Below are 15,920 nucleotides of genomic sequence, written 5' to 3' on the forward strand. Positions count from 1 at the left end.
CTTTGTAGTGGTGTAGGGTTGGACCCGATCACTTTTTGGCACTGTTGCTGGGGATCTAACGGTTTTGGATATCTATCTAAATAGTTTTGTGTATTATTTTTCTTTCCTTCTATGTTACTAATTGTGTGTGACGCAAACTCAGGTACAAAATGGCTGCAAACAATGCACCTCTTGGAGATCTTCCACTAGGGGAGGAGGTAGATGACAATATTGATGATGAGGTTTCTATAGTGCCTCAAGGACAAAGGAGAGGCCGCCAGGCCAATAATATTGTTCCAGACCCTCCCCCTCCACCTCCAAGAGTGGCTCCTCGGGTGCTTCCAAACGAAGGATATGCTAGTGCAATTGTCCCACTCCGGATCCGGGCGGGCAATTTCTAAATTACAAATGTGATGCTGACTTTGTTGGAGCAGTGAGGGTATTTCACAGGTGCTTCCCATCATAATGCATACAAAAATCTCAAGGGTTTTGTAGATACGTGTTGGGGAAGCAAGCAAACAAATGTGGCAGAAGATGCGTTGTGGTTGAGATTATTCCCTTTTTCACTTAGACGGAAAGCTTTGGACTGGCTCAAGAGGCTTCCCAACCATTCCATCACTACATGGGATGAGTTGGCCGATATGTTCACAACCAAGTTTTTCTCACCAGGACATATGGCAGCATTGAGGGATGAAATCTTAGCATTCAAACAGGAACCAAATGAGCCCCTTCACAAAATCTGGGTTCGATATAGAACTATGGTCAAGGAATGCCCCAACAATGATATGACTGAGGCAATGATTCAACAGACATTTTATCGGGGTATAAACACGACTAATCAGTATGTGGTGAACCAGTTAGTAGGGGGTAATTTCATGAAGCTACCTTATGATGAGGCTTGTGACATTCTTAATGAGATTGCTAACACATCCTTCGCTTGGCAAAGTAGAGTCACTGTGCCACAGGGTGACCCCACGGTCATTCACTTGCACAAAGAGCTCCATGATCATGGACAGGCAATAGCAAAGCTGACAACAACAATGAACCAGCTTGCAAAGGCACAGTTACAGCAGGTTCAAAATCCACGACAGGTAAATGCTATGGAAAGTGTCAACATGTTAGTGAACAAAAGAAGACAAAGAGGTCAAAAGAACAAAGGGAGTTCGGATCATTATGACCAAGATAGTGGTGGATTCCAAGATGATGGGTATGATGAGCAGAATGAAGAAGTGCAATACGTGAACAACTATCAGGGCCAAAGGGGCAATTCTTCCAACCAACAACAATGGAAACCCCAAGGCAATTGGGGAAATCAACAACAAGGGAATAGTAATTGGGGGAACAACAACCAAAATGCAAATTGGAGCAACCAGAACAATAATCAAAACAATCAGGGTAATTGGAGTGGCAACAACAACAACTGGGGTGGAAACAACAATCAGGGTGGTTGGAACAATGGAAACAAAGGAAATCGGGGGCAAGGCTTTCAAAGGCCCCCCAATGTATGAACAACCGAACAATCCACCCCTATTTCCATTCCAAGGTCCTAGTTCTTCCAACAATGAAATGGGGAGAATTGAAATAATGTTTGAACAGATAATGAAAAAGAATGCTGACTCAGATTCCCATTTGGCTTCCCACAATACTTCAATCAGAAACTTAGAGGTACAATTAGGCCAAATCTCACAATCCTTGAATAATCGCCCTAAGGGGGTTCTACCTAGTGATACGGTAGTCAACCCAAATGGTGGGAACAATTCTAGGCATGTAATGGTGGTAACTATAAGAAAGGGACGAGGCGGTGATGTGAATGCCTCCAAACAAAAAGAAATTTTGAGTGATGAAGTTGAGTTGCAAAAAGATGAGATTCCTTTGGTGGTTAAGAATGTGATTGATGAGAACGTGACTAAGGAAGTGAGTATTGATATCCAAGATGCCGAGGTGGAAACTCAGAATGACGTGAACCCGTCTAGGGAATATGTAATAGACATGTCAGAAACGGTTGTGCCTAAAGCCAAGGCTCCTTTGCCAAGGCCACCTCCACCTTATCCTCAAAGGCTAGCGAAGAAGAAAAATGAGAACTAGTTTCAGAAGTTTATTGACATGATGAACAACTTATCCATCAATGTGCCTTTGGTGGACGCTCTAGAGCAAATGCCAGGTTATGCTAAATTCATGAAAGATTTGGTGACAAAGAAAAGATCCTTGGATTGTGAAACTATCAAGATGACCCACCAAGTTAGTGGAATAGTACACTCAATGGCTCCGAAGCTAGAAGATCCCAGTGCTTTCACCATTCCTTGCACCATTGGGAGTGCAGACCTTGCAAAAGCTCTATATGCTTTGGGGGCAAGTATCAACTTGATGCCCTACTCAGTTTTCAAGACTTTGGGTATTGGGCAACTGAGGCTGACATCCATGAGATTTCAAATGGTGGATAGAACAATGAAGAGACCATTGGGTATAATTGATGATGTTCTTGTCCGGGTGGACAAATTTATCTTGCCGGTTGATTTTGTGATCTTGGATTGTGAGGTAGATTATGAAGTTCCTATCATATTGGGAAGACCTTTCCTTGCTACTAGGAAGGCCTTAGTTGATGTGGAAGCAGGGGAACTCACCTTCCGGGTGGGTGATGAGAAAGTGGTCTTTCATGTGTACAAGTCAATGAAACAGCCCAACAGTTCTAAAGTGTGCTCTTTTGTGGATCTTGTCATGGTAGTGATAGTTGATGATACTAGTGCAATGATCAATGTGGAGGACCCTCTAGAGGCGGTATTGTTGAATCTTGATGTATATGAGGATGAAGGTCGGGTGGAGTGCATCAATGCTTTACATGGAATGGGCTCTTACTCTTATGAGCCTCAGAAACTCTCTTTGGATCTTGAGAATAGGAAGACTCCACCAACAAAGCCTTCAATCGAGGAACCTCCAGTATTGGAGTTGAAGTCGTTGCCTCCACACCTCAGGTATGAATTCTTAGGCCCTAGATCAACTTTGCCAATTATTCTTTCCTCTTGTCTTACTAACATGCAGGTAGATGCCACATTGGCAGTGCTCCAAAAGCAGAAAAAGGGAATTGGATGGACCTTAGCTGATATTCAGGGGATAATCCCCGCCTTTTGTATACACAAGATTATTCTTGAAGATGATGCAAAGCCCTCTTTGGAACATCAAAGGAGGTTGAACGAGGCAATGCAAGAAGTTGTGAAAAAGGAGGTGATCAAGTGGTTGGATGCCGGGGTTGTGTACCCCATCTCTGATAGCTCTTGGACTTAGCCAGTGCAATGTGTGCCGAAAAGGGTGGTATGACTGTGGTTACCAATGCACAAAATGAGTTGATTCCTACCAGGACTATCACCGGGTGGAGGGTGTGCATGGATTACCGCAAATTGAATAAAGTGACCCGCAAGGATCACTTTCCATTTCCTTTTCTTGATCAGATGCTAGACAAACTTGCTGGGCGTGTCTTCTACTATTTCTTGGATGGGCATTCTGGGTACAACCAAATCTTGATTGCTCCGGAAGATCAGGAGAAGACCACCTTCACTTGTCCATATGATACCTTTGCTTTTTCTAGGATGCCATTTGGGTTGTGCAGTGCACCGGATACATTTCAGCGGTGTATGATGGCCATATTCACCGACATGGTGGAAGATATTTTGGAGGTGTTCATGGACGACTTCAGTGTTGTGGGTGACTCGTTTGATGAATGTTTGAAACATCTTGATAGAGTGTTGACCCGTTGTGAAGAAACAAACCTTATGCTTAATTGGGAGAAATGCCACTTCATGGTTGAGGAGGGCATAGTCCCTGCCATAAAATTTCAAAGCATGGTATAGAGGTGGACAATGCAAAAATTGAAGTGATTTCAAAGCTCCCTCCCCCTACTTCAGTCAAGGGAGTTAAAAGTTTTCTTGGGCATGTGGGGTTCTACCGAAGATTTATCAAGTACTTTTAGAAGGTAGTGAATCCCTTGTGCAAGTTATTGGAAAAAGATGCCAAGTTCGTGTTCAATGAGGGATGTATGCAAGCCTTTGAACTTCTCAAGCACAAGTTGACCACCACTCCTATTATTACCGCACCTAATTGGAGCTTGCCTTTCGAGCTTATGTGTGATGCAAGTGATGTTGCGGTTGGGGCGGTCTTGGGTCAAAGAGTGAACAAAATGTTTCATCTAGTGTATTATGTGAGCAAGACAATGAATGATGCTTAAGTGAACTGCACGGTGACTAAGAAAGAGCTTTTGGCTATTATGTTCACAATGGAGAAATTTCGGTCGTATCTCATGGGTGCCAAGGTCATAGTTCATATCGATCATGCCGCACTACGGTACTTGATGACGAAGAAGGATTCAAAAGCTAGGTTGATGTGATAGGTCTTGTTACTTCAAGAGTTTTATTTGGAGATTGTGGACCGGAAGGGTAGTGAAAACCAAGTGGCGGACCACTTGTCCCACTTGGGGAAGGAGGGGAGGCCTCGTGATAGCCTAGAGATCAATGATTCATTTCCCGATGAGCAACTCCTTTCTGTGTCGGTGAATGGTATGCAATGGTTTGCGGACGTTGCTAATTTCCTTGTGACTGGTATAATCCCGTGTGAGCTCTCTTCTAACAAAAGGAAGAAGCTCAAACGGGATAGTTTGGACTTCTATTAGGATGAGCCGTACTTGTTCAAGGTCTGCATGGATGGTATGATCCGAAGGTGAGTCCCGGAGGAGGAGCAATTGAGTATCTTAAAGGCTTGTCACTCCTCCCCATATGGTAGTCATCACAGTGGGGTGAGGACCGCTTCAAAGGTTCTTAGTTGTGGGTTTTACTGGCCAACTTTGTACAAAGATGCAAGTGAACTTGTAAAGAGATGCGACGAATGTCAAAGAGCGGGTGGAATTTCAAAGAAAGATGAAATGACTCTCAATACAATCCTTGAAGTTAATATTTTTGATGTGTGGGGCATTGATTTCATAGGCTTGTTTTCTAGTTCGTGTGAGAACACATACATTCTAGTAGCATTTGACTATGTTTCAAAGTGGGTTGAAGTTGTGGCTATACACAATAATGAGGCCCAAAGTATTGTTGCATTTCTCAAGAAGAGCATTTTTACTGGGTTTTGCACTCCTCGTGCAATCATAAGTGATGGGGGGTCTCATTTTTCTAATCAAGCTTTTGACACTTTGCTGGCAAAGTATGGTGTCAATCACAAAGTTTCTACTCCTTATCACCTCAGGCGAGTGGCCAAGTTGAAGTCTCAAACAGGGAAATTAAGAGTATATTGTCAAAGACGGTCAGTGCAAATAGGACCGATTGGTCAAAGAAATTGGATGATGCTCTATGGGCTTATAGGACTGCTTACAAGACTCTGATTGGTATGTCTCCATACCGGCTGGTGTTTGGGAAAGCTTGCCATTTACCGGTTGAGTTAGAGCACAAGGCCATAAGGGCTTTGAGGAAGCTGAATCTTCAATGGGATGTGGCAGCCCAGACTAGTTGTTTTAAGGCCCAAATCTGCCCCAAAGTGTCTTGGCCACTGATTTTAATGACTTTTCTTACTCTTAGCAACCACCCTACCTAATTGTAATGACTTTGTATGCCTTAGCAACCACCCTGCCTAATTTTAAGGACTTTTATGCCTTAGTACTCCTATAAATAGGGAGTTCTTCTCATTCATAAGATACTAGATTATTGATTAAGTATATCATACTTTGAGAGTTCTTTTGAACCTTTGTTACTTGTGCTTTGAGATTTATCTTTCAACCTTTACTAGTTCTTAGTTCAAGGTAGTAAGATTACTTCTCTTTTATGATATCTTTGATTCCTTTGTGGTATTCTTAGAAGGCGATTAATACTAGTTATTAATTGTTGTCTCAAGTTACTCGTAAAGTGGTCAAGATCCGAATCTATTGTTTTGATTTGCTTTTTAAGTAAAGGCGTTTGATTTCTTCCATAAATCAAGACGTTGTTACTTTGATCTTGTCAAGGCTATAGAACTTGCTTTCTTGGAAGTTCTTGGAATTCTTTCCTTGAATTTTTCTCGTATCCTTTATTTTCATCTCTTCAAGTGTAGTTGTTCAATTCCTTGTTGTTATTGCTTCCGCATTTACTTCTCAAATTCTTACTCTAATTTGGATTCCCGGCCTAGTTGTTATCAAGTGGTATCATAGCGGTTTCTATCAAGATTTTGTTCTTGATAAGTCTTGGGATTTCTTAAATACTAAGAGCAAAAAAAAAAGAATTAACAAAAAAACAACGAAAAATTAGTTTATAAGAAAAAGATATAGAATTGCTTGCTCTCCAAAAACAAAGGAAACAAGAAAAGGGGATCCTCGATTTTCTTACACTTTCTAATCTACATATTTATCCTTTCCTTTTTGTTCATGACTTGTTTCAACCGATCCTAAAAGTTCTAGGATTTGGTTCCTTTTTTTGTTCCCAAAAAAATCTGAATTTTAGTACTAAGAACTTCATACAAGTTGGGTTTAACTATAAATCTACAAAGTATTTTGTCCAAAGGTTATTCAAAGAGAAAAAAAGAAACTAATTTGTGTGATACAGTTTATTTTTTTTAAAGATGTCGTGTACAGGTAGTGATGATGAACAAAGGATTATCCAAGAAGCCAAAATCAAAACAAGAAATAATTTTACCTTGTAAGCTATACATCAATAATTCGAAAGGTGGAATTTTCAATTCTAAGAAAGTTAAACTTGTCGTTGTTGAATTTTCTAACTATGCTGCTATTTGGTGGAAAAAGCTTACTAGGGACAGATTGCAAGAAGGACAAGCACCAGTTGCTACTTGGGCTGAGATGAAGAGGGAGATGAGGAAGAGATTCATACCATCACACTTTCAAAGAGAACTACAACAACGTCTTCAAACATTGAAGCAAGGGTCCATGTCTGTGGATGAGTACTTTAAGGCTATGGATATGCCTATGATCCAAGCCAATTGTACGGAGGAAGAAGAGGCTACAATGGCTAGGTTTTTAAATAGTTTAAATATGGAAATAGCCCACGTAGTAGAATTACAACAATATGTAATAATAGATGGATTAGTTGATTTATCTGTATAGGTAGAAAATCAAAATAATGAAAGTAAGCTAGCTCATGGAAAGGTCGGACAAGCACCATTTCCAAGAAGCCATGGCCAAATCATGAGATAAAGAGTTCTTCTAGACCTCAATAAGACAAGGGAAAAGGTAAATTTGAGAACAAAGGGGGAGGTAAAACCTTTAACCCTAAACCTTTTACACCTTCTAGTTCTATTCTATGTCAAAGGAAGGGGACATATGATGCATGGATGTCCAAGTAGAAGAAACATCATTCTAAAAGAAGATGGAGGATATGAGAGTGAAAAAAGTGAGGGAGAAGAAGAGAGAGATGTGAGTGATGAAAATGATGTAGAACTACCTAATGATAGCATGGTTGGGGTAGTTAGGAGGATTATGTCCATCAATTTGGGACGCAATAGTGAAGAACAACGAGAAAATATATTCCATACTAGGTGTGGGATAAAGGGAAAAACTTGTTCTATGATCATTGATAGTGGTAGTTGTGCTAATGTGGTGAGTTCATACTTTGTGGAAAAACTAGGACTTGAATGCATGAAGCACCCTACTTCCTATAGACTCCAATGGTTAAATGATAGTGGTGAACTAAAGGTAAACAAACAGTGCATGATTTCATTTAATGTTGGAAGATATGAAGATGATATTCTTTGTGGCATAGTACCTATGCAAGCTTGTCATATATTACTGGGTCGTCCTTGACAGTATGACAGGAATGTTTTTCATGATGGAGAAAGAATAGATATTCTCTTGAACTAAGTGGCAGGAAATTTACTACTACACCTTTATCTCCTTCTCAAGTGTTTGAAGATCAAAAGATATTAAGGGAAACAATGGGAAAACCAAGAGGAGGGATAAAAAGTGAGCTTGAGGAAAAATAAAAAAAGGAGAGATGGCCCAGAGAAAGAGAGAGAGGGCAGCAATTTGAGAGAAGAGATAAAAAGGGGTTCGAATGAAAAAATAGACAGTCTTGGTGAGAGGAAAGAGGCGAAGGAAAGAAAAAAATACAGTTTCTATATAAAAGCCAAAGAGTGTTTAAATGCAATAAAAGAGGGGCTGCTCATAATAATACTTACTTACAAAGAAGCTTTAATTAATTCAGAGTTGCTAACTTCTTCTTTGCCAAGTAGTATTTCTTCTCTTTTGTAGGATTTTGAAGATGTCTTTCCAGAAGATATTCCTTATGGATTGCCACCTTTACATGGCATTGAGCATCAAATTGATTTTGTACCTGGATCACAAATCCCAAATAGGCCAGCCTATAGGAGTAATCCAGAAGAGACAAAAGAACTTCAAAGGCAAGTTGAGGAGTTGCTTGAGAAAGGTTTTGTGAGAGAGAGCATGAGCCCTTGCTCGGTTCCCGTCCTATTGGTACCAAAAAAGGATGGAACTTGGAGGATGTGCGTGGATTGTAGAGCAATCAACAAGATTACGGTAAAGTATCGCCACCCTATTCCTCGTCTTGATGACATGTTGGATCAATTACATGGATCCAAAATCTTTTCTAAAATTGATCTAAAAAGTGGTTACCATCAGATTCGAATGAATCCTGGAGATGAATGGAAAACTGCTTTTAAGACCAAATATGGGCTTTATGAGTGGTTAGTTATGCCTTTCGGCTTGACTAATGCACCTAGCACTTTCATGAGATTAATGAATCATGTTTTTAAGGATTTTCATGGAAAATTTGTTGTGGTGTACTTCGATGATATCTTGGTCTTTTCTAACACTTTAGAAGAGCATGTAGAACACCTAAAACAAGTTTTTGAAGTTCTTAGAAAGCAATTTTTATTTGCTAATCTTAAAAAGTGTACTTTTTATGTGGATCGTGTGATTTTCTTGGGTTTTGTAGTTAGTTCTAAAGGAGTTGAGGTTGATGAAGAGAAAATCAAAGCAATAAAAGAATGGCCTAAACCTAAGAGTGTAACTGAAGTTAGGAGTTTTCATGGACTTGCTAGTTTTTATAGGAGGTTTGTGAGAGACTTTAGTACCATTGCTTCTCCTTTAACTGAAGTTATTAAAAAGGATAAGATTTTTAAATGGGGAAAAGAACAAGATGATGCTTTTAACTTGTTGAAAGAAAAGTTATGTTCTGCTCCATTGTTACAATTGCCTGATTTTTCTAAATCTTTTGAAATTGAATGTGATGCTTCGGGCAAAGGAATAGGTGCTGTTTTGATGCAAGATTCTAAACCTATTGCCTACTTTAGTGAAAAGTTAAGTGGAGCCACATTGAACTATTCCACTTATGACAAAGAGCTATATGCTTTGGTAAGGGCTTTAGCCACATGGCAACATTACTTGTGGCCAAGAGAGTTTGTCATTAAAACTGATCATGAATCCTTGAAATACTTGAAGAGTCAAGGTAAGCTTAGTAGAAGGCATGCTAAGTGGGTTGAATTCATTGAAACGTTTCCTTATGTAATTTCTTACAAACAAGGGAAAGAAAATGTTGTTGCTGATGCACTTTCAAGGAGGTATGTCTTAGTTTCTACCCTGACTTCTAAATTAATGGGTTTTGATCAAATCAAGGGACTTTATGCTAATGATGTTGATTTTGGCAAAATTTTTGCAGATTGTAAGTTGAGTCCTTTTGAGAGGTTTAACCTCCAAGATGGGTTTCTCTTTAAGTAAAATAAGTTATGTATCCCTAATTTCTCTTTACGCAAAGTATTTGTAAGGGAAGCACATTGTGGAGGACTTATGGGACACTTTGGAGTCCGAAAGACATTAGACATACTTGCTGAAAATTTCATTTGGCCTGGAATGAGAAAAGACGTTGAAAGAATGTGCACGCAGTGTTTGGAATGTAAACAAGCTAAATCTAAAGTGTTACCACATGGTCTTTACACGCCATTACATGTTACTACTTCACCTTGTATTGATATCTCTATGGATTTTGTGTTAGGTCTGCCTAGAAAAAGGTATGGTAAGGATAGTGTATTTGTTGTGGTAGATAGGTTCTCCAAAATGGCTCGTTTTATTTCTTGTTTAAAGACTAATGACGCTTCACATGTTGCTGATCTTTTTGTAAAAGAGGTTGTCAAATTGCATGGTATACCTAGAACAATTATTAGTGATAGAGATGCTAAGTTTTTGAGCCACTTTTGGCATGTATTTTGGGGGAAGTTAGGCACTAAATTGTTGTTTTCTACTTCTTGTCACCCACAAACTGAAGTAGTTAATAGAACCTTAGGAAACATGTTGAGGGCACTGTTTTTAAAGGTAAATTAACTTCATGCGAAGATCACTTGCCTATTATTGAATTTGCCTACAGTAGAACAATCCATTCTTCTACAGGTATGTCTCCTTTTGAGGTTGTTTATGGATTTAATCCCCTTACTCCACTTGATTAATTACCATTACCTACTAATGATATTGCTAATCTTGATGATAGGACAAAGGCTGAGATGATGAAAGAAATTCATGAGCAAACAAGGCTTGCAATTGAGAAGAAAATAAGCAAACTTCCTTGAGAAAGAATAAGGGTCGAAAACAAGTTATTTTTAAACCAGGAGATTTAGTTTGGGTTCACTTTAGAAAGGAGAGATTTCCTTACAAAAGAAAGTCAAAGCCGCATCCTAGTGGAGATGGTCCATTTCAAGTCCCTGAAAGGATTGGAGACAATGCTTACAAGCTAGACCTTCTTGGTGAGTTTCAAGTAAGTCCTACATTCAATGTTTCTAACTTGTCTTTGTTTGACGTAAGATCGAATTCGGGGAAGAATTCTTTTCAAGAAGAGGGGAATGATAGCATCACTGATGAAGATAGAGTTTTGGAAGCTCAAAGAAGGCCATTTACAAGATCTCAAGCTAAAGAATTGCAGACTAAGGTTGTTGGACTTCAATGGCAAATAAAGAAGCTTCTAACTATAGAGGAAGAGCTCAAGCCCAAAGGAGAAGAATTGTCTATGTTTTATAATTTTTTGGTGGCTCACACTGAAGTCCAAGAGAAGGAAGATTGGGTCACCCAAATAAGCCCTTGAAGTCCACCAAATAGGCTCAAAATGAGCTTAAAAGAGGTCCAAAAGGAAGTTTTACAAAAGGAGCCCAATTGGAGTCCAAACCAATGGCCCAAACTAATTTTTTTAAGGCCCAAATCTGCCCAAAGGGTCTTTGCCACCCCACCTAATTTTAATGACTTTTCTTACTCTTTAGCAACCACCCTACCTAATTGTAATAACTTTGTATGCCTTAGCAACCACCCTACCCAATTTTAAGGACTTTTATGCTTTAGTACTCCTATAAATAGGGAGTTCTTCTCATTCATAAGATACTAGATTATTGATTAAGTATATCATACTTTGAGAGTTCTTTTGAACCTTTGTTACTTGTGCTTTGAGATTTATCTTTCAACCTTTACTTGTTCATAGTTCAAGGTAGTAAGATTGCTTCTCTTTTATGATATCTTTGATTCCTTTGTGGTATTCTTAGAAGGCAATTAATACTAATTATTAATTGCCACTGAAATCTTCTTACTGAAAGCCCTGCAATGAGGGAGTGTATCCTTTGGAAATGGGAAAAAGGGGTACATTCTTAGTGTTGGAAAAATTGAAAAGTCGCTCACTCACTCAATTGAGAATGTATACTATGTCAATGGCCTCAAGTACAGTCTCTTCAGTGTCTATATGTGATAAAGGAAATAAGGTGGAATTCTTGTCCAAGATATGCACAGTTACAAGTCTAGTAACTGGTGAAGTAGTACTGATGGCCAAAAGATACAAGAATATCTATGTTGCTGATTTTGAGTCTCTACAAAATGGTGATCTGAGTTGCTTGAAAGAAGTTGATGATAATGTTGAACTGTGGCACAGAAGACTGGGGCATACAAGCTTTTCTCTACTAAATAAGCTAATTCAGAAAAGAAGGGACTACCACTACTGGCTCTTCAGACTGGCTAGTAGAAGCAGTAGTTTTGCCTTAAGGATCTTTGCCTTTGGGGTTGTCATCACCCTTTAGGCTGTACCAGGAGAAAGGCATCTTGGGCTTCACCTTCACATCAAACTTCCTTTTCTCCACATCTTGGTCCTCATAGTACATAGTCAAGAAATTTGGGAATGGGTAGGATCTATCACCTTCATTCACCACCCTTGTAATCACCCTAGACATAACATTTCCGATGTTGATCGAGTACCCCGCCATGATAGAAGCCACTAATATTGCCCAGAGATAGGAAGAGAGTTCTCATGAGTAGTGGGGTCTAGCCTGCTCCAAACAAAGGTCTCCCACCCTTTTGCCTCGAAGTTCAGGGTTCTCCTTAAATTTGGACTCCTGTTGTCAACCATGCTGGGGTGGTACCTGGGATTGCCAAGTAATCTGCTACCCACGGACGGGCTGCCTCATCCAATGCTACCTTTTCTAAGTATAATGTTTCATATTCCTTCGGAAAGCGCAGGTATTCATTGATTGTTTTCCCATCAAACTTTACTGTCAAATTTCGCACCTTAGTCACTTTCATGCCCTTTTTGATGTGGGAAACATTAGCGTAGAACTCCTTGACTAGCTGCACATTTTCCTCTTCAACGTTGCCTATAAAATAGTCCCAACCCGATCTCGCTCTGAATTGCCTCTTCACATTAGGGTTGTAAGGCAGAAGATCCTTGTCAATGAATTTCCGTTCAAGTATCAACTTCCTCTTGGGCCACCACTCTCAAGATTTGTGGTAAGCAATCTCACTGATAAATCTTCTTTTCCACAACTCATGGTTTCTAGTTCTCTCCACACCCCCGGGTTGTGGCACACCCCCTCCCTCTTCATCCAGAACCTCATCGTCGACGGGATCATCTCTAGGTGAAGAACTAGTAGGTGAAGTAGATGCTACACTATCACTGCCCTCAGCTAAGCCCTCATACGACTCAAAAGAAATTGGAACTGAAGATTGAGCAGTAGGAGTGCCCGGAGGTGAATCTCTCAATTTGTGCCTCTCCGGCCAGTCAGAGAAATACTTTGGCACTGAGTCAGAGTCAGATGCCTCCCGGGAGGGCAAATACTCACTTCTCTCTAAATAGGAAGCAGCTCTAGCTGCAACCTTTATTGATCGTCTAATTCCTTAATTGCCTGTCGGACTTGGGGGGTCAATTTGATCATTCCTCGTCCCCTACCCAGGGAGGACTCTCCTTTGCCTTTCTGTTTATCACCTCCGCCTCGTGATTTAACCATCATCTGCAAATGGAATTCAGTTAAAGCTTGTTAGTATCACAATGTCAGGAGAAACAGTGAAGAATATAATTGCAGACAACTGACTGCGGACTACATAAAAAGCAATGCAGCCGTAAAGGGACTACCGCGGACCGCACAAAATGGCACCACGGTCCGCATTGAGGTGGGGGTCAGAATACCCACACTCTGATTAAGGGCACCGCAAACCGCAAAAATTGTTGTGCGGACGCGGTAGGTCATTGCGGACCGCGAAAATTCGACTGCGGCCGCAGTCCTCAATATCAACCTCCCTGAAGTTTTACCACCGCGATCCGCACAAAATGGCATCGCGGGCCGCAGATAGCCACCATAGACTACAAGAAATCCACCACGGACCGCGGTAAGCCTCACTCAGCAACACCAACCTAGGGTTTGAATATTTATCTCATTTTTAGCCTAAATTCACATATTATTAATCCCCTAGGTGGTTAATCATCATTCTTTACTAATTAACCCTAATATAAACATCATTAAGTAACTCTAAGCTAAAAATTGAAAGAAAAAGGGAATAAAAAGAAATAGAAACTAAAAAATTAGAATAAAGTAAAACAAAATTGAAGATTAGGCCAAGAGTTGTTGTACCAGAAATGAGATGCACATAGATGATTGAAATAGTGTTTCAATTTGCACTTAGGGCTAAGGATGAACAGTACTTTTTACTATTTAGAGCAAAAATGAGCGAAAAGGGTAAATAATGGCCTGAGGTCCTATTTATAAAAAAAAGAACCTGGACCCACTATACCTACCCACCGAGGACCACACAAAATGCACTGTGGTTCGTGGTACTCAAACATATGAAGCACTGGAGAGGCAGGCACCGCGGACCGCAAGAAATGCACTGCGGCCACGTTAAGGCACCGCAGACCACATACAATGCATTACGGTTGCGCTGACAATCTTCAGAGAATCTCCACTTTTTACCATTCAACACTGCGGACCGCAATGAAATTTTGCCCCCCAAAAATGTCATTGCGGAAGCAATCCAAACTTCAGAGAGTGCATCATTTTTCCAGTTTAGTCCTGCACTGCATCAAAACAATCCTACACACATCTACAACCAGTTAGACCAAAAGCAAATCCTATACTAAAAAGAAAATCAAAAAGAAAGACACATGGGTTGCCTCCTAAGAAGCGCCTGATTTAAAGTCGCAGCACGATACAGGTTACCATCAAATTACATTAAATGGATCAGTGCCACCATGTGGCTGTCATAAATCTTGCCAAGGTTGATAACAACTAGGTCGGGAATCCAAATTAAAGTAAGAATTTGAGAAGTAAATGCGGAAGGAATAACAACAAGGAATTGAACAACTAGAATTACAGAGATGAAAATAAAGGATATGGGAAAAATTTCAAGGAAAGAATTTCAAGAACTTCCAAGAACGCAAGTTCTACAGCCTTGACAAGATCAAAGTAACAACGTCTTGATTTATGGAAGAAATCAAGTGTCTTTACTTAAAAAGAAAATCAAAACAATAGATTCGGATCTTGACCGCTTTACGATTAACTTGAGACAACAATTATTCCATCCATTTTTCGACATTGTGTATGGATGATGATATAGAAATTGAGTTATCCGAGCCTTTGGAGGAGCCAATGAACGAGGAACAAGGTGCTTACATTCTTGAATTCTTCATGCCAGAGAGACAAAATTACATACCTCATCTGAAAGCTAAGAAGTATAGAATGCGAAATTGGTTGCTTTACCCAATTACATCTATCATATCACCCTGAGAGCGTAACAAGAAGCTTGAAGTCAAATTAAGAGTTCAATTCATAAGTTCGAGGTGATGGCAAAAATGGTTCAATTCGTACCGCGACTATAAATTAGGCACTTGTTGGGAGGCAACCCAATTTTACTGCTTTTTTTTACTTTGGATTATTTATTATTTTTATAGTGTTGTTTTGTTATGTAGAATTTTTAGCATAGGAAGCAAAGTCATTGGAAGAGTACAAAAGCGAGTAGATGGTTGGAACTAAGTGTGGGGTGCCTGCACAAAGGACCATGCATGGGAGAAGTCTGAGTACCCCGTGAGCCGCTATTGCTTCGGTCTTTGGCCTTTCAGGGAGTTTCTTGTCCACCCTCATTAATTTTTTGCTTTATTTGTGCATTGGGGACATTGCACTCTTTTAAGGGTTAGGAGGGAGAATTCCTCTAGATAATTAGTAGTAGTATGTTAGTAAAAATGTTAACTTCTTATTTTGATTTTAGCTTCTTATTTTTGTTTTCATAGTTGTGCAGTATTTTAGTAGGTTAATATTTTTTTAAATGTCAAAAATAAGAAAATTCGAACCTGCACAAGGTGCTTATCAGTGGTCAGTCCAGCAGACCTGGCCCGAGCATGTCACAACCGTCACGCCCTCCTACAGCTTGTTTTGAGTGTGGCGATACACTCCATATGGTGAGGGTTTTCCCTAGACTTAGGATAGGTGCACCTCCATAGCCTTCTCAGCCACAATGTGCTCCACCAGGTCCTCAGGCTATGATTGCAGCACCAGCTGCCAATCCACATGCTCAGCCAGCCCGAGATGGAGGTCGGGGTGGCAGGGGTCGTCCTAGAGGGGGAGGCCACGCCAGATACTATTCCCTTCCTGCCCGTACTGAGGTTGTCGTCTCTGATTCTATCATCACAAGTATTGTTCTGGTGTGTCATAGAGATGCATCGATTCTATTCGATCCAGGC

The 15,920-nt window shown here is 40.2% G+C and overlaps 1 protein-coding gene across 1 annotated transcript; it reads left to right on the forward strand.

Annotated features, from left to right (window-relative positions):
• The first annotated feature begins 149 nt into the window (after positions 1–149).
• Positions 150–2,064, forward strand: LOC138887737 (uncharacterized). Its single transcript, XM_070169517.1, has 3 exons — positions 150–197; positions 465–1,186; positions 1,374–2,064. Exons 1-3 carry the CDS (start codon positions 150–152, stop codon positions 2,062–2,064), a joined length of 1,461 nt encoding a protein of 486 aa, XP_070025618.1.
• The last annotated feature ends 13,856 nt before the right edge of the window (positions 2,065–15,920 follow it).

This window comes from Nicotiana sylvestris, chromosome 3, assembly GCF_000393655.2.
Source record: "Nicotiana sylvestris chromosome 3, ASM39365v2, whole genome shotgun sequence".
NCBI lineage: Eukaryota > Viridiplantae > Streptophyta > Magnoliopsida > Solanales > Solanaceae > Nicotiana > Nicotiana sylvestris.